The sequence below is a fragment of the Podarcis bocagei genome, assembly GCF_964188305.1.
Source record: "Podarcis bocagei genome assembly, chromosome: 10".
NCBI lineage: Eukaryota > Metazoa > Chordata > Lepidosauria > Squamata > Lacertidae > Podarcis > Podarcis bocagei.
Window position 1 is genome coordinate 20,940,842 of NC_138135.1, and position 18,254 is coordinate 20,959,095.

Consider the following 18,254-nt stretch of genomic DNA (forward strand, 5'->3'; position numbering starts at 1 on the left):
GTCAACAAACGATCTATTCACAGTTAATGAGCATATCCAAAACTTCAGTCTTACTAGCAGCCCGTTTCCAGGTTCAGAGCGGTGGTAATTTGACTTTCTTCACTCTCTCCTGCAGGCTTACACGGTCTAAAAATTCCCCCCTCTCCTCCTGCTTCCAAGGGGGGTTTGATGATTTTAGCCGATGGAAGTTTAATCCTTTATGAAAAGCTTTCCAAGACTTTAGCTTGCAGCCTTTTTGCTTCGGTCTATTTACAAAAGGGGAAGGCGGACTTCCTGTTTGAAACCTCCCCGTTTCGATACCAAATTAAGACATTTAAAAATCCAATTTTTCGTTCTACTCACGGGTAGTTGTTTTAAAATCAAATTGTCCACAGGAAAAAGTCAGCACTCTCCGGCAACAGCAATGCGGCTTCACTCCGTGAAAGAAGCAGTCAATTCGAAGCACCGCGCCACTCACCCCACGTCACTCCGGATCCCCGAAACCGGGTTTCCCCGCGAGTAGGGGAGGCGCAAAAGGTGCCAGCCGAATCCCACATTCACAGGCTTCTCCCACCTGTGATTTTTTGTGGGTCCCCGCCTTCGCCGTGGCGGCCAGACCCTAATTTCCACGAAGCGAATCCCTCCCAATCAGAGGAATTCAGCCATTACTGGAGGCGCTAACCCGGAAGTCTGGAAAGGAATTCTCCTGCATTGGCAGGTTTGCCTTTCCCGTAGCAAAACGTCACAACTTTGGCAGTTATCAGGCCTTGGGCGGAATCCTTTAGTCTATCTTCCCTAAATGGGGGTGGGCGTGTAGCTTCTCTTTGCGGTGGCATCCCAGGGTTCCCCGTTAAAGGGGTTGTTTTGAGGGGAGGCATTGGCCGCACGCCTAGAGGTTGTCATTGCTCTCCCCTGCAACGGCAGCATAATGGGGGTGGGCTCTCTCTGCTTGAACATATGTTCTCCAGAGCCAGCCCATCCCCCCCCCACTCTGGATAACCCTGATGTTCCCCAGATCCCCGGCGGGGGACTCCGAGGGATAAACGCCCAATGCCTGAGCCAAGGTCTACCCACATCTGAAACATAATAAACTTGTGGCCGATTTTAATCCCATAGCACGTTGTCTTAAGTTACTCCACACAGGGGCCGCCCAGGGTTTGGGGGACTCCACCTGTCCATGCAAACTCATAACAATAAATACTTCTGTGGATATTTCAGTGTTCCTGGTTTATATAGCAATTCATGTAAGAAAATTTCAATCTATTTCTTTTTTGGTGTCCCTTCTGTAAAATTGGGGAACACTTCTCATTTACTAATAAAATATATTTTAACTGGGATTTGGCCTCCTGATGGAGGAGTAAGCAGCTTTGGGGAGATAGACACTGTCAGACACTCCCTTTCCTCTATGTCTTAATTGGGTCAAAAGAAAGAAAATGGAGCTCTCCCATTAAATCACAGTGATTATCACTCAATCATCTATGTGTCTTCACACTTGCTGGTTTGATTGACAGCAATAGGGCGCCTTTGGCAGTACTTTTACTGACAGATTTTCCCAATCTGTTCCATTAACCACAGAGCAGGCATGTGATTCCTGGGCTAATGTGCATGTTTTAAAAAATGGCTGATCCACATTAAGAAGCTCCATGATTTCTTCAATTATTGTTGTTCTTTAATAAAAAGACAACATTTTCATCAGCTTCTCCCTTGTGCATCTTAGATAATAACAGTCCTCTGTTAAAAAAAATAAAATAGAAAAGTGAAAAAGACAGATCTATTTATTTAGTGCAGGAATATGGAACCTTTTGTAGCTGACAGGCAGATATTATTTCCCCACCTCTGCTGGCCAGATTTGACAATTTGACAGAACCATCCTCCTGTCAAGCCTGATGTCACTGTGATAGCCCCAGTTGTTGGGACTTCAAAGGGCAGCATAAGCTGATTAAAAGCCCTTTTTTAAGCAGCCCTGAGCTGTTCTTTAAATGTTCAAAAACTGGGGGTTCAAAGAACAGAGTGGGGCTGCTTGCAAAGGGGCTGTCAAACAGCTCCATGTTGCACTTTGGTCATGTGCATCTATTCCCAGCAGGGGATCTTGGTGTATGCAGCCAAGCTGAGCAGGATTTAACCCCCTCGAGATGAGCGCCGCGACCTCAGAGTCATCCGTGACTGGACCTAATGGTCAGGGGTCCCTTTACCTTTTTATGCCTGATGAACAGGAGTTAAAACCTGCTTCTTTGTATACAGTAAGTGTGCAAAGGAGGTTCAAAGAACAGTGTGGAGCTGCATGCAAAGGGACTTTCAAACAGCCCCATGCTGTGCATTGGTTGCATGTGGCTCTTCCCAGAAGGGGAATTGATTCATGCAGCCAAACTGAGCAGGATTTAATCCCTGCTTATCAGCTGATGAGAGAGGGCTAAAACCTGCTGCTTCTGCTGTGCATACTGTTTGATAGCAGTGGAACAGCTAACATAGAATCAACCCCACCCCCCACCCCTGCCCATCAACTGGAGTGGCATCAGTTGATTGGCAGATGGGCATGGTTTTGGGTGTTTCTTTGTTTTTGAAAACTTGATTCATGTTCCAAATTTCCTTCACTGGTTTGAAGGTTCCCCACCCCTGATTTGGGTCCTCTATAAACAGCGTTTCCATGTGCTGCTCTGGTTTCGCCAGAAGCGGCTTAGTCATGCTGTCCACATGACCCGGAAAAACTGTCTGCGGACAAACGCCAGCTCCCTTGGCCAGTAAAGTGAGATGAGCGCCGCAACCCAAGAGTCGTTCGCGACTGGACTTAGCTGTTAGGGATCCTTTACCTTTACCTTTTTATAGACTCCTTAGTATCCACAGAACTTGAAGCAGTTTGCAATACCAAAAATCCAAATACATCTAAATACATACAGGGACAAGAAACCAACTTTCAGAAGATTCACATTAAGAAATATTCAAATACATAAACATGCAATATCCATACCCATAATAACCATAAGATAAGGTAATAACAAACGAATGTGTAGCATGCTAAAATCTTCCAACCAACATAAAACTCACAGTTTACGCAACCCCTCACAACATATTCCTCCAGTAATTTCCAACAACAGATTGATCATTCAACGCATGGCAGGAAACACACATGGAAGAATTGTACTGGACAAATCAGTAAGCACAGAATGAATGATAATTATGAAACCCACAGGCACCAACAATATTTTCTTACTCACCATTTAACCCTCCATGTATTGTTAGGTTCAGTGCTGTGACACATGTCAACTTTGGTTCACTGCAGATCTCCAACTGAAGCAAATGGACAGTGCCCAAGGACACTATACAATGTTCATATATCATTTGTCAAACTGTTACCCGAAAACCAAAGGCAGCGAACATTGTCACTGCTTTCTCCGTTGTGTAACAGTCTTTACTATTACTATCAAGGGCTTCTGGTTCTGTCATGTTTAGCTACACTGAAATTTGCTTTGATGCACCAAATAGTCATCATTCCACACTGAACACAGCATATGAAGTAACAAACATGTATCTAACACATAAGAAGCAAGCACCAGGGAGTGGTATTTGTTGCAAACTCCTGGGCTCATGTTGCTTGTACAGCTGCATATGTATGTCTCAGTTGGAAACATTTCAGAAAAGTCATGGTGAACAAGGCATGGTGAAGTAGCTTAATCCAATTTAAGATAAAATACAGCATAACCACATTCACATAAAGAACAACTGCCACTCTAGGAAGCTGAGCTGAAAAGACCACTGGGACACTTCTTTCATAGGCTTACTTAAAATGATCCTTCTTGTGGAGAAAGCTGAAGGGGATGTAACACACCAGCATATGATGTGCAAATATTGCCTGAATTAGACATGCCTGCTCCTTACTCCTGTAAAAATACCTAATGATGCCCAGGTAAATGCAGTCTAAAGTGAGACACTATTTAACTCCTCCTCTTGTATTCCAGTGCAGTGATGTGGATGGTCTGTGTCCCTTGAACTGTCAGAATGACGTAAGTTGCTAGTTTTATTATTATTATTATTATTTTAATTGTTCAGATCTATAATTGAGGAAATGTAACTTGAGGGTTCTGTGACTCAGGATCATTGTTATTCCCCTGTTGCTTTTTATTTGCCTGGCTAGTTTTTGTTTTTTACAGATGGGGGAAAGAGATGGTTCATTGCTGAGGGCCATTCTCTTTGCCTGAGATCCAAACCAGATATGGTAGGGCAACCGTCAGAAATAAAGTGGGTGGGTCTATTCCTTGCAAGGGGGAAGAGAGAAAAACTTCCTGTGTTCTGTTCTTTAAGCAGTTTTCTCCTAGTTCATTTTTGACACCAGACGTGAGCTGGACAAATTGAGTAAAGCGGAAGAGCGCAGAGAGATAAGATGGGCAGGAAGATCAGGTTTCCACTTTCCTCTACACATGTTTTACCCATGTAAATGATAGACCTGATCCCCATGAAGAAGGATGTGGATAAACTACAGCCTCATCATGTCCCGTTTGGTCCCTAGCCAGAATTTGAACCCAGCTGGCTCTATATATGTAAATTATTTACTGGCCACTAATCAGCCTAACCTCTCAGAGCTGTTTAAAATGTGAGAAAAAGAAAATGCATTAGTTTTTATTGCATTCTTAGCCCATCCTTTCCTCAAGAAATGCAAAGGTGCATATGGTTCATTCTCTTTTAGTCTCCATGGTATGTTAGAATGAGGGGTGGGGTGGGAAACTGACCCAGGGTTACCTAGCAAACTTCATAGCTAAACAAGGATCTGAACCTCTTGTTTCCTCAGTTACAGTCCAGCACTCAAGGCAAGAAGCCTTAAAAATCCATCTTTGAAGTTTCTGATAAGACAATGTGGCTCTGAAAAATGGCACGTGAAAACCTCTTGAGGGTTTTATGTGGACTGGAAGGACTTGGACTTTCATAAAAATTCTAGAATCCATTTAGAAAGCTTATAGAATTGCAGTACCCCATATTATTCCCAAATATCAATTGTGTATTGAGAGTGTCATTAGGTTTAATTAATTGTTATGAAAACATTGTGAGAACCACAGCTATGACTAATTATGAAGATAAGCATATGAATATAGTGTTCATTCAGACTTAAGCAGTATGTGGACCGAGAACTCCCAGAAGTGCAAGTTGGATTTCGAAGGGGCAGAGGAACCTGAGACCAAACTGCAAACATGTGCTGGACTATGGAGAAAGCTAGAGAGTTCCAGAAAAACATCTATTTCATTTCTGTAGCCTGCGGTTGCTTTTTTAATGAGTTACCGGACTTGTACCTTGCAGTACACCGCTGTGTTTACTTTGCCCCAAAGATGCTACAAAGAATGCTACAGAGTCTAGACAGAACTGCATGAGCTCTATGAAGCCAAATGGAACAGGATTCTGGGATAGCCTTGCATGAGCCCCCAAATATGCTTTACTTTTGGGGGGAAACAGTATGGAGTGTAAGCCTACAATAGTAGTGCAAAAGTACAACCAGTACTCTGATATCAAATTCAGGAAACTTGTAAGCAAGCACAGAAATAACAAAACATCAGAGAGTCTTAGGTGCTGTACACATTAGCAGCTTAAAACACAGCAAGGACATTCCCCAGGCACACACCCACACACACTGCATGTCAAGTCACATTTGCTGATTGTTGTACACACCACAGAGGAGACAGGGATGTCTTCACCCAACGTGAAGACCTGCCCCTATAGCACTTCCCCAAGCTCCTATTCATGAAACTCATCTGTGCATGTGCAATAGGGGGAGATTATTGGGCTGCTTTTAGTTTTTGTTATGTATTTTGTGTTTTTTATATTGTAATTGCCCTGAGATCTATGGGTATATGACAATATGCAAATTTAATAAATAATAATAATAGATGTCTCAAGTGTACACAGCTCAACTTAATTGCAAAACAAATGTGGCATAAGTTTCCTTTCAGATTAATGGCAGTCTATGGGGAAACACATCAAACAGTCGTATTTCTCAGGAAACTACAGGATTTATCTGATTTATTTAACAAAATTTATATACTGCTTGATTGTAAAACAATAAAATTAAGTTTAGAAATCTCTAAGCGGTTAGCTCTCTGTTGTGGGTAACATTGTGTGTACATGGATTCAAACGCCAGTGGTGGGAGCAAACCAGAGGCAGAGTTAACGGTAATGCCTTACATAAGACCACTAGAACTGTGGGAGCAGAATCATAGCAGCTCACAGGGTAAAGCAGATGCTTTCATACTAGGCAATATTGTCTTCTCTATAGCTGAAATTCCTTCTTCATTCTTTTTTTCTCTTCAGAATCTGAACTGCTTTCTCATTGATAATAATGGATTCATACTCGTTTCCAAAGCCTTCAAACAGGTAAGATGTTTTCTGTGCTTACTTATAAAGCCTGTTTATAGAGCTGGGGGGCAGGGAGGAGCAAATTGGACAAGTCTGCAGATTTCTTTTGTTAAGGCTTAAGCAAGGGGACTTCAGGTTTTCCCCCAAAAAAACAGTGAATACATGCACTAATCACTTTTTAGCCTTCGTGCAAATTTGTGAATCTCCCAAGATAATTATATTTATTAACTATAATTGCACCCTGCCTTTCCAATAAGGAACTCAGGGTTGAGTTTTATCTTCTTTTAAGCCAGGCCACATTACCTCATGGTCAACTTTCTAGAGGCTGCATGCCAGCATTGGACAGGCCTAGAGGTAATAGTGGGTGCAGCAATGAAAGTGACTCTTGCACAATAGGCTACATTCCAGCCAGGGCCGGCTTGCCCATGAGGTGGGTTGAGGCAGCTGCCTAAGGCGGCAGAAGTCCAAGAGGTGGCACCCATTGCAGGCACCCTGCTCACCCTGCCACCACTGCCAGTGGCGGAGAAGCAGCAGTGGCAGCTTCCAAAGAGATCTCAACAAAACCTTGTGAGATCTCATCAAGATCTCGTCGGAACCCACTGTCTTCATGGATAGTGGGCACTGCTTCATCCTTACAACAACATACCATATAGTATGCCTGTACTGTATTACTATCCCCATAGTTTATATGATAAGCTGATAAATGATGACTTGTCTAAGGCCACCTGGTAAGTGCATGGCTGAGCTAAGATTTGCATTTCATTTTTATTGACCATGGCACCACACACTTCTCTAAACCCCTCTTTGCTAAACAGCCTGAGGACATAGCAGAGCACCGTCTGCTTAAAGGGCTTGTTTTATGATAGTGGCAATATTAAGTATAGGATTTCAAACTTGTAGTGGGGATGGATTAGCTGGACTGATAAAAAGCTGAGGAGGTTTATCTATAGTTTCTGCTTTTCTCTCTCTTTATCTCCCTGTGCTTGCAGACCAGCAAATTTTTGGGAGAAGTGGATGGCTCTGTTATGACCCAGCTTATAAGCATGGGAATGTTCAAACAGTAAGTATTACTATCTCCTCTGTATTGATTTCCTTTCAGAGAAGAGCCTGGTTGAAGCAAAATGCCTTATCCCCATTGAGAATTATCACAGCTAAACGTTAAAAAAGAGAATGAAGACAGTGGGGTGTGGAACATTGCCTCAGTTGTTAGGACTTGTTCACATTTGTTATCCATAGAAAGATTCAAGCATCTCCAGGTATATGCTCACATAGGCAAATGTAATGTGTGAACTGCATAATAATGGGGGCAGCCAGTACTGATTCTATGATTGCAGCAGCCAAAAAAAGCATTGCTGCAGTAACAGGATTCACTCCTGATTATATCCACTGTCACACAGTTTGTGCACAACGTGAACAAATGCAAAATGTTACCTATTTTCATTTCCCTGCTTATGTTCTAAGAATGCATGTTGAAAGATGACAAACAAACAAATACACAAAATACAGGCACATATCCTTTTTAAAATGTCAGAAGTAACATTACATTACTGTGTAGCAATACAATTTCATGTGGCTTCATCTAGGCTGTTTATGTTCCTGACTTGGAGGCCCTTACATGTTGCCAGAACATCATGGGAGCCCAGAACCATGGGAGCAAAGCTAACTGTTTGCTATTCTCATCTGATGTTTCCCTGTACAGCATAGTACAGGGCACAGGCTTTCAAACATTATCTGCATCTCATCGGTAGAGCACATGTTTCATATGCAAAGGTTCTAGGTTAAACCCCTGGCTTCTCTGGTGAAAACTTATGTGTAAAACTCTGGAGAGCTGTTGCCAGTCAGTGCAGACAATGATGAGCAAAATGATCTGACATGGTGTAAAGGAGTTTCCTATGTCCATGTGTTCCGAAGCAGTTCCCATGTTGTTGATGTAGCATACAGAGGGATGCAGAGTCAGACACAAATGGCATAAAGAAATCTGAGAGCACAGCCAGATGTGTCTGGAAGAGCACTAAGCTGTCCAGAAGCAGCTTTCAGGACCTTGGTGTGAGTAAAAATAGCAGCTGAGGTAATTCGAGTAAATCACATACAAAGTTTTCATAGGGTAGGGGCATATTGTGACATCAGTAAGAAGTTTCTTCGTCAGATACCACATAGTCAATCAAACACTGTATGGGAGTAGATCTTGTTGTGAAACATCCAATGCTAAGCACAAACTAAACTAAATTATTAGGATGAGGATATATGGCTGTTCCCTGTGTGAAGACAGATCCAGGCTAGAATTCATGCAGGACAAATGAATGTGTCTGCAGCTATGTTGAGCAAAGGGCATGTGACAGAGCACATGTTTTGCATGCAGAAAATCTCAGGTGCAGTTCCTGGCATGTCCACTAAAAATCTTGCATAGCAGACCTGGGCAAAACTACAGCTAGACCTTTGAAAGTCACCTTCAACCAGAATTTAAAAAGGTAAAGGACCCCTGGACAGTTAAGTCCAGACAAAGGCGACTGTGGACTGTGGTGCTCATCTCGCTTCAGACTGAAGGAGCTTGCATTTCCAAGTCATGTGGCTAGCATGACTAAACCGCTTCTGGCGCCACAGTGTTCCGTTGCACCACTGTACAGTCAGAGTGCACAGTAGTGGGCTAGGCAGACTGGTGGACTCTTGAGCTAAGCTGGTGTGTTGAACACATGGGCCCGCTTGTCAGTTTTTTATGTTTTTTTTGCAGGGTGAAAATGTACGATTACCAAGCCATGTGTAAAATGCCCCACCACCACCATAGCGGTGCGCGCCCTCTTCTCAGTGTAAGTATCTGTAAGCATTTCTACATAATACATAAAACACGGAATAAAATATTTTAGAACAGCATTGGTCCAGTTCTTTAAGTCATTCTGCTCCAGGGTGAGACCATCCCATGCCTCGCCATCATTGCCAGGCATGGGGTGCAGGAGAGAGCGGTGTGAAGGCAGAAGTGCCTTTGCTTCCACTGCTGATTACACTGAGGGCGGAATCATGCTTATCATCCTTGTCTTTGCTACAAGCCTGATTGCTTTTCCTGTGCTCTTATTTGAGGACTATGCAAGGACAGAAGAAGAAGCCAAGGCACGTCTGCCCTCATGTCCTCTTCTCCATGTACTCTGATTGTGGGGGCTGGACACAATTACGTCACTCATCTGATGACGCCAGTGAAGGCAGACTGGGAAGGGGATTTTAATTGTTTATTACAGGACAGGAGATTTCCTGGTTAGTGAAAAACCTTTTTGCTGGTGTCACAACAAAGATGATGATTAAAACCCTTTTGGTGGTCATTTTTTAAATCATCCAAGTCCAAAGTGCTTCTATTCTGTGAGAAGGGACACTCAAGGTTTCACAAAAGAGCTGGACACCACAGGGAAACAGTAGATTCCCATTGCCACTTTTTGTCCTTCACCTACAGCCTATGTGCTCAGAAAAATGTGGCACTTGCATAGTGAGAATATATTTCTGATTCAGTAACCAATTAGCCGTCTCCAATTTTCCTTTCCCAAAGTAAGTAATTTCCACTCTGTTTCACACATGCATTTAGCTGGAGTCAGCAGACCAAGCAAAACAATTCCAAAATTCAATGGGGAAAGGCACAGGTAAAAATTGACCCATCATTCTGCAATTGATCCTGGGATCTGTTTCATGCTACATGTATTGACCAAATAGCAGTACATGTGTATTAATTTGGAAAAGATGGAAGATACCAGAGACAATGCATTCTAGGGATGGAAAGTTGCTGAACTTTTCCTTCCTTTTCTCCCCCCCCCCCCATCTCAATTTATGCCTGCTGCATCTTTCACCAGTAATCAAAATGAACTCTGAATTAATCCTGCATTGGAGCACTCTGGGGCCAATTTTGGCTACATGAAATTGTTGCTGTCTACTGGTTCTGTGCCAGGAAAGTTTCAGGTTGTGGCACCTTTAATTGATCAGAGTAGGATTTGTTTGTCAGAGTTGGATTAACTAAGTAGTTGTATCTGGCATTACATAATTAAATTTGTATTAACTAAATAGGGAAACACTCACTAATTACAGTTGGACTGGTACTGCAAATCAAAAGGCTTTTTATCACCCATGTTAGCTCTAGTCCTTTAGGAGATTTAGCCTTGTCCTTTGAAGGAGAGATGGGTAGATATGTGAAAATGTAGTGCTTTTTCAACTCTGAATAAAAACAATATAAGCTTACCACAGGTCCTGAACCTGGCACCTTGAATATGGTAGGCAGTGGTTTAGCTTGTCACCAGCAAGTAAAACTAAGAAACCCAGTAAAGGCAAGCCTTTCTTAAACATCAAAATGTCAGAATTGATCATATGGCAAAGCCTAAAGGCTTCTTCAGACATCTTTTTTATTGTGCATCCAGAATTATTTCTGCTTCTCATTGTATTGGGGTGGTGATATGCACGATAACATTTACAATACTGTTTGTGGTAAAAGTTTTGGGATGGACGTACTGCTTCATTCCCTGTTGGTGCATGTCCCATAGTTTCCTATTGAAATGGTGTAACTTTTTTATAATACAGTACAAGTGTTCCGGGGTCTCGCTTTTGCTGCACTATAGTGCAAGAATGCTCATCCAGATAGCAGTAATGTTTGGTAACTCTGGGGAAGCATTAGAGAACAAGTAATAAAGCAGAATGATGTGTAGATGTCCAGTATAAACCCACCACTAATGCAGTTTTACTGTGTCAATAGCATAGTACAGAATATAGCCCCCCCCAAAAAAAAAAAACCCCACCCATCTGGAAGGGTCCGACTACTTATTAAAGTTTCCTGGTGAGGCTTGTGTCTGGTTAGAGCAGCAAAATGCTTGACCTTGGTTCCTGCTAAGGTTCATCTAGCCCATCCTTGCTCTTCTGATCTTGCCACTCCACCTGACATGCACTGACAAGCACTTGGCCAAAGGGATCTTAAAACGCTACAGAAAACCCTCCAAATTCTAAAACCAAAACATTCAAATTGGGTTTTTACAATAAAACTATGCAAATGAGGCATACCTAATTTGGTTGAGTAACTCATCGTTTCTTTTAAAATTATGTTTTGGTACCTTTTTGTCAAAAGACAAGGATATCACTCCAATAGCTTTCATCATTAATTCATTCATCGTTTTATGAATCTCAATCTATCATGTCTGTTTGTTTATATAACTTTAATGAGGTGCTTTAAGAAATGTTTTGAATGTTGCTTTGAGCATGTACAAAAGCATGGAAATTAACTCATAAATCATATAAATAAACAAATTATGAGGAGAGCTGGAGATGAGCAGACATTTTTAAAAGGGGGGGAGTTGGAATGATGGTCATGAGAAGAAACTGGAAATATAACAGCTAAAATCCCATGTCTTCTCCAGTCCAATATCTGGAGGGCCACAGGTTCCCTCTCCCTGCTGTTTGGAAACTAGCTCGCCTGACAGAATGAAACAAAAAAGTACCGTATTTTTTGCACCATAACACTCACTTTTTTCCTCCTAAAAAGTAAGGGGAAATGTCTGTGCGTGTTATGGAGGGAATGCCTACGGGTGGCATGCCTACGGATTTTCCTCCTCTAAAAACTACGTGCGTGTTATGGTCGGGTGCGTGTTATAGAGTGAAAAATATGGTAATCCTTGGAAATGTCACCATTGTTGTTTATAAGAAGAAAGCACTAATGGAGAGAACAGAAAATACAGACTGAACCTTTGACCTTATTAGGTTTAGTTGAGAATGATATTAGAATTAAGATATACAAATATACCTCGTATGCCATATTCCCACAAAAGAAAAATAATACCTTTGCTCCAAAGCAGAGTTGCCTAAATCCTTCAGATGAGACTATCCACATTTTCAGCATGATCATGAGGACTAGAAATCCCCTGATATTAAAATTGTTCTGCATTGTGTAGCACCTACCAGTTTATATGCTAGAGGCCTTGTTGCATTAGGCACGCCTACTAACAAGGTTTGTGTGGTGTTTTGCTTTTGTGTACAGTTTGAAGTGCAAACACTATTTTCCACCATTAGAACAAAAATGTTTTCTAAAGTTTTAGTCGCATAAATAGCTTTAGCTCTTTCTTTCTACGAGCTATTTAGGCTATTATGGTTGAAGAGAGCCAGTTAAGTAATTATGTCTTCAAAGACTCATGCGAATTCCTGATAAGCTTTCCGACCTTTCCAAAGATGAGGTTCAGAATTATTATTGGTAGTAGGCTGACTTGTATGCATATTGCTGCTTCTTAGAATCTGCCTCCTAATTTGTAGATTGGCTTCTGGAAGTGTGGGCTCTGTAAAATACTCCTCTTCTTTGGCTTTCTTCTTTTTCAACAGCCAGTTTATGCCTTATTGGGAGCACTAAAGTGGCTGATAACTGACTTCCTCATGTGAGTACAAACATTTTGGAGTTCTGGAGGGAAATATCATTAGAAGTAGAAACTATACAGTGGTACCTCGCAAGACGAACGCCTCGCAAGACGGAAAACCCGCTAGACGAAAGGGTTTTCCGTTTTGGAGGCGCTTCGCAAGACGAATTTCCCTATGGGCTTGCTTCGCAAGATGACAGCCCATAGGGAAATATCCGGGACAGCGGGGAAGCGCAGCGCGTCTTCCCCACTGTCCTCGGACCTCCTCCGAAGCCGGGCGGTGGGGCGGGAACGCCTCCTCCCGCCGCCGGGCTTCGGAACGATGCTCTGAAGCCAGGCGGCGGGGCGGGAACACCTGCCCCCGCCGCCCGGCTTCGGAGCATCGTTCCGAAGCCGGGCGGCGGGGAGGGAACACCTTCTGAAGGCGGGCGGGGGGCGAAAGTCTTTGTTCCCCCCGCCTGCCTTCCCGGGAGAGCGGAGAAACACAGCGCGTTTCTCCGCTGTCCCGGAGGGCTTTTGAAGGCAGGCGGGGGAGAGCAAAGACTTTCGCCCCCTGCCCGCCTTCAGAAGAGGTCCTGGACCTCTTCTGAAGGCGGGCGGGGGGCGAAAGTCTTTGCTCCCCCCTGCCTGCCTGTCCCGGAGGGCTTTTGAAGGCAGGCGGGGGGAGCAAAGACTTTCGCCCCCCCACCCGCATTCAGAAGAGGTCCAGGACCTCTTCTGAAGGCGGGCGGGCGGGGGGCAAAAGTCTTTGTCCCCCCTGCCTGCCTTCCCAGGGGCTTTTAAATCGCCCCGGACAGCGGAGAAGTCCTCCGCTGTCCCGGGGCGATTTTAAAATGCCGCCCGCCAGCATTTTAAGATCGCCCGGACAGGGGAGAAGTCCTCCGCTGTCCCGGGGTTTTTTAAAATGCTGGGGGTGGGAAGAAAAGCCCTTGCCCCCCCCCAGCCTTCAGAAGAGGTCCGGGGACAGACTGTCCCCGGACCTGGTCTGAAGGCGGTTTCCCTAGGAACGCATTAATTGATTTTCAGTGCATTCCTATGGGAAACCGTGCATCGCAAGACGAAAAACTCGCAAGACGAAGAGACTTGCGGAACGAATTAATTTCGTCTTGCGAGGCACCACTGTAACTGCAAGCTTTAGTACATTTACATCAATGTATTAATCAACTAATGCTTGTGTTTGTTAATAGGTATGAGGAAATTTAAATTGGTGGGGCTTGATATTACTGGCACAAGCCTTTTTTAAAATTCTGGTATGTGACTATAATTGTGAATAAACAAGAAAATATTCAAAACAGTCCTAAAGCAGTTGACAGTCCTAACTTTTAGAAGCACAAGCTGGAGAAGTTGCAGTCACTATATAGATAGTCCTGTTATTCCAAAATGTAGAATTGAGAGACATCAATGGATTTCCAGTTCTATGAAACTTAAGACACACCTGTTTCTACAGGCAGGCTACTTATATACTACATTTTATTCTAAAATCAATGGAGAATGAGTACTTGTTTTTTCTATGTAGTCCGCACACAATATGGACCATGTATTGCATATTTCTGGCCCCTGAAAAGCACTTATTGAGAAACCAGTTTCATTCAGAAAATAAAAGTTCCTTGTATATTGATTCTGCATAACCCCAAAGTGTGTCCATTTGAAAACAGATGGTGGTGTGTTTGTGTATGTGTATGCACATATTTCCAATGATGTTGTGAGTGGGGGTATACCAAAATCACAATCACTGCTTCTTCATTCATCTGGGACATATGCAGGGAGGAAAGGGCATGGAGGGTTTAGATGTGTACCAAGTAACCACATCTACCCTTGTGGCCAGCAGGAAATTAAATCAACCTAGAATCATAGAAATGTAGGGTTGGAAGGAACCACAAAGATCATCTAGTCCAACCCCCTACAATGCTGGAATCTTTTGCCTAACATGGGGCCTGACCCCATAATCCTGAGATTAAGAGTCTCATGCTCTACTGACTGAGCTATCCCAGGTGTTGAAAGCAGCATGTTTAGCATAAGCATGAACCATTCCAGACTGAGAAAAACTACATTTTTGTGCAGCAAATGGGTTAGTGTGTCTGCAGCCACAAACTTGTTTTAATAGTCATTCCCTCTCCCTAGGGAACTATAATTCTTTGAAAGGTTAGGAGTCATTTACAGAGTTCCCAGCAAGATAACTTCCAGAATTATTTTGGTGAGACAATGCCAGTAAATCCAATACAGATTTGCGTTGTAGAAATGTATTTAACTCCCACCCCTGTTGTAGCAATGAGTACCAAAGCCAGTGCGTCACAATGGAATAATCAGGTAAAAGGGAGATTTCGCTTCATAGCATTGAAGTGTCAGATGAGTCACATTAACAGAGACAAAATTGTGCCACTGGGCCTGTTTAATAAAACATCTGGGCCCTATTTTTGTAAGAGAATATCTGCATGTGAGCCTCCTTCACTTCTGGTTCAATGCTTTGTAGCACAAATACAAGAAGCACAGGAAACAGACACACACGCACACACACCACAGAAGATGCTACCATGTTTCTGCATCTTTTTCTTGGGTGGAGTCTGCTGCTTGTGCTGACCTTGAAAATTCCCCAGTTCGAGATAAAGACTACATGAAGAAGGAGAATGGCTTGTGCATACAAGCCATGTGATTTGCAAGCATCGCACACATGCATGGGATTAGTGCATTAGAGCTCTAAGAGGAAAAATCCTGCCATCGTATGAAGCAGAGGCATTTGTGTCATGCCTTCATTCCTGTGGTACCCAAGAGGCTTCCAGCAGCATTATCAAGTAGGCAGTTTAATTATTTGCACCTTCCAGTTGTGAAAACATGGAGAACTGATTCGTACAAAATTGTAGCAGTACAACATATATAACAGGGCCAGTAAAGGGGTCCAGAGTTCCTGATTTCAAGTGGAAGTCCATAATATGCAAAGAAGCTGCACTGGGGAGCAGGAACTCAGATATCATAAACAGAAGAAGGCAGGCACAGCCACTTGCTTGCCCAGCAATGATACATTTTTCCCTGGGGAAGAGTTTTGTGTGTTTGTGAGCCAATGTCACTAACATTAACACTTTTATGTTCTACTACGTGGTTGTAAATCAACAAAATATCTGTGAGTATCTATATGGAGGTAAATCAACAAGTGACAGGCTTACTCTTCCCTTCTCAAATTCTAATGAACTTGAATAATTTGCTCTGTTGAAAATATAGAGGAGGGACAATCCTGTTCCTATTAGGAAAATATGTTAATGGAGTAGACCTAACTTGCCATCTCTGCCAAGGTGACACATTGTGGGAGGTGGGGCTTCAGGAAGAAAGGCAGATTCATGAGTACATTTGATATTTTATTATTAATATATTTGTTACTAACAACCTCATACCCAGCATTGCTCGGAAGTTCTCAGAAACCCCAAAAATTGGCATCATTTTGTGATCAGTGACTAACACAGTGCACCTTTGAAAGGTTTGGTTTTTCATCTTGATTCAAAATGAGGCCCAACTGCATACAAACATAGGTTAAAACCTGGCCTTTGATCATGCTTAATTTGGTTATGATATATTAAGGCGTCCAACTATATAGAGAACAAGCTTTTTTCCAACATAGATTGTAGATACCATGCTCCCCCTCATGTAGAACTTGGAATGGCTGTCAGCACATTAAAAAATAAATAAACACACCCAGCAAATGGCTATTAAAAATAAACTGAACAGAAATATAACCATAAAATACCATTAAACAACATTTAAAAGTCAGCAGCGCAGTAGAGCTTAACAAACAAGGCTTCTGCTGCTATGTTTTGTAAGCCTGTAACAATAGATAATGTTTTAAGCTGCCATATGAATAAACAGAAAGTGGAAGACAATCAAACATGCAGTGGGAAGGAGTTGCATAAATGGGAAGCCACCACCAAGAAGGCTTTACTGTGTGTTCTGCCCCCCACCTTAGAAAGTACTCAATGAAGGGACTACCAGCAGCGCCTCCTTGGTAGTGCAGTGGAGATCAATGATTATACTAGGCAGAGACTGAAGTGTTAGATTCAGACACCTTTGAACTTGAGACAAGGGCCATATTCCAAGATTCTTCATAGAGATTAATTTGCTAGGCACACTCCACAGCTGTCGCTGGGCACTGAATACCAGCGTCCACCGTTGCCGAGCAGATGGCTTTCAAGGTGACCGAGTATATTTCCCTCCCAGCCACAAGGAGCACAGTGTTAATGACAGCCTTGCCACAGGAATTGCTAGTAATTTATTGTAGGATTGAGGCACAATTAACCATTCTGAAAAGTAACAAAGGAAGATTTAAAGTAACTGGCTCAGGTGTGAACTAAAAAGAAACAGCAAGGCAAGTTCTAGGCTGCTCCTGCAGACTAAAAGCTCAGAGTAGAGCAAATCACAGGGACTGTCTGCCTGTGTAACACCTTTGCCCTTCCAAGCTAGCATAAAATACATCTCCCCCCCCCCCCCCGTCTTTTGACAGATTCTTTCTGGAGTTCAACATATCTGGCTTCTGGCACACAGACAATTTGGCAGATGGTGAGTATATGGGAATGCAGCCAGCTCACAGCACACACAATTTTGCAGCCACTGGGCTTGGATGAAGGAATCACACATACGAATGCAATTTAGCACAATCCAGAGACATTGTCACCCTGTTGGCACTGAGAATCTATTCGCCAGCTTCCATTTCACCTTTATTGAGACACCCTGGAATATACTGGCAAGGTTTAATAACACTGTCAACTGTGTCAGCTCATATATGTGGTCTGTGTTGGGGTATCCCATGAAGTGGATGGAAGACTACTAACAACTATTTGCTGAAGCGGTGGGCCAGTTCTTTCATCTACATGCACTTTGCTTGGAACGTGCAGGGAAGTGTGTCAGTATTAAGACCCCTAAAAGCCTGTGGTACAGTGTCTAAAACAGCAATGTGGGTAACTTGTGGTCTGTGGATCACATGCGCTCTGAGCAAGTGTCGCTTTGTCTATGAGCTCTTAAAATTACGAAACTTTATTCCTTCCATTCCAGTCCTCTGTATCTTGGAGATAATTTTTGAAACATAACAGCAATGTAAGCTAAAAGTAGAAAAACACAGGCAGTCTTTAGTGAAAGAAAGAAAGAAAGAAAGAAAGAAAGAAAGAAAGAAAGAAAGAACTTTCTAAATATAATTAATTCTTAATACGTTTCATTTAATAATAATAAATGGCAGAAATCATTTCAAAAGCACAATCTCATACAGCAAATGTTACTTATGGTACTGCCTGCTAGGGTTTGGCAACAGTAATATGCTGGTTACATACATTATGTTGCTTACACATATTTTAACCAGATAGAATAGCTGTCTCTCTCTAGTCCAGGGTGTACTTCCAATATTGTACTTGTTTCTGAAAGCATTGCCTGCTCCTAAACATTTAGGAGTGTGCAGGCCAAAGCTTTCAGTGTCAAATATTCTAGTATTTTTAAGCAAATCACATTCACTTCACATAGGCTTATGTGAAGGAAAGAAGGATATAAGACAATAAAACATATTTCTCATGAAACAGCAGTTTAGTTAACTGTAAAGGCAGGTGAATTTTAAGGAGT

At 42.6% G+C, this 18,254-nt stretch overlaps 1 protein-coding gene across 1 annotated transcript in view; it reads left to right on the plus strand.

The window, feature by feature from the left end:
- The window catches only part of CACNA2D4 (calcium voltage-gated channel auxiliary subunit alpha2delta 4), a 177,205-nt gene that overhangs the window by 143,298 nt on the left and 15,653 nt on the right, over positions 1–18,254 (plus strand). Inside the window, 6 exon segments of the mRNA XM_081210589.1 lie at positions 3,933–3,977; positions 6,268–6,330; positions 7,302–7,372; positions 9,041–9,116; positions 12,637–12,689; positions 17,152–17,207. Of these exon segments, the coding sequence (XP_081066715.1) occupies positions 3,933–3,977; positions 6,268–6,330; positions 7,302–7,372; positions 9,041–9,116; positions 12,637–12,689; positions 17,152–17,207 (364 nt within the window).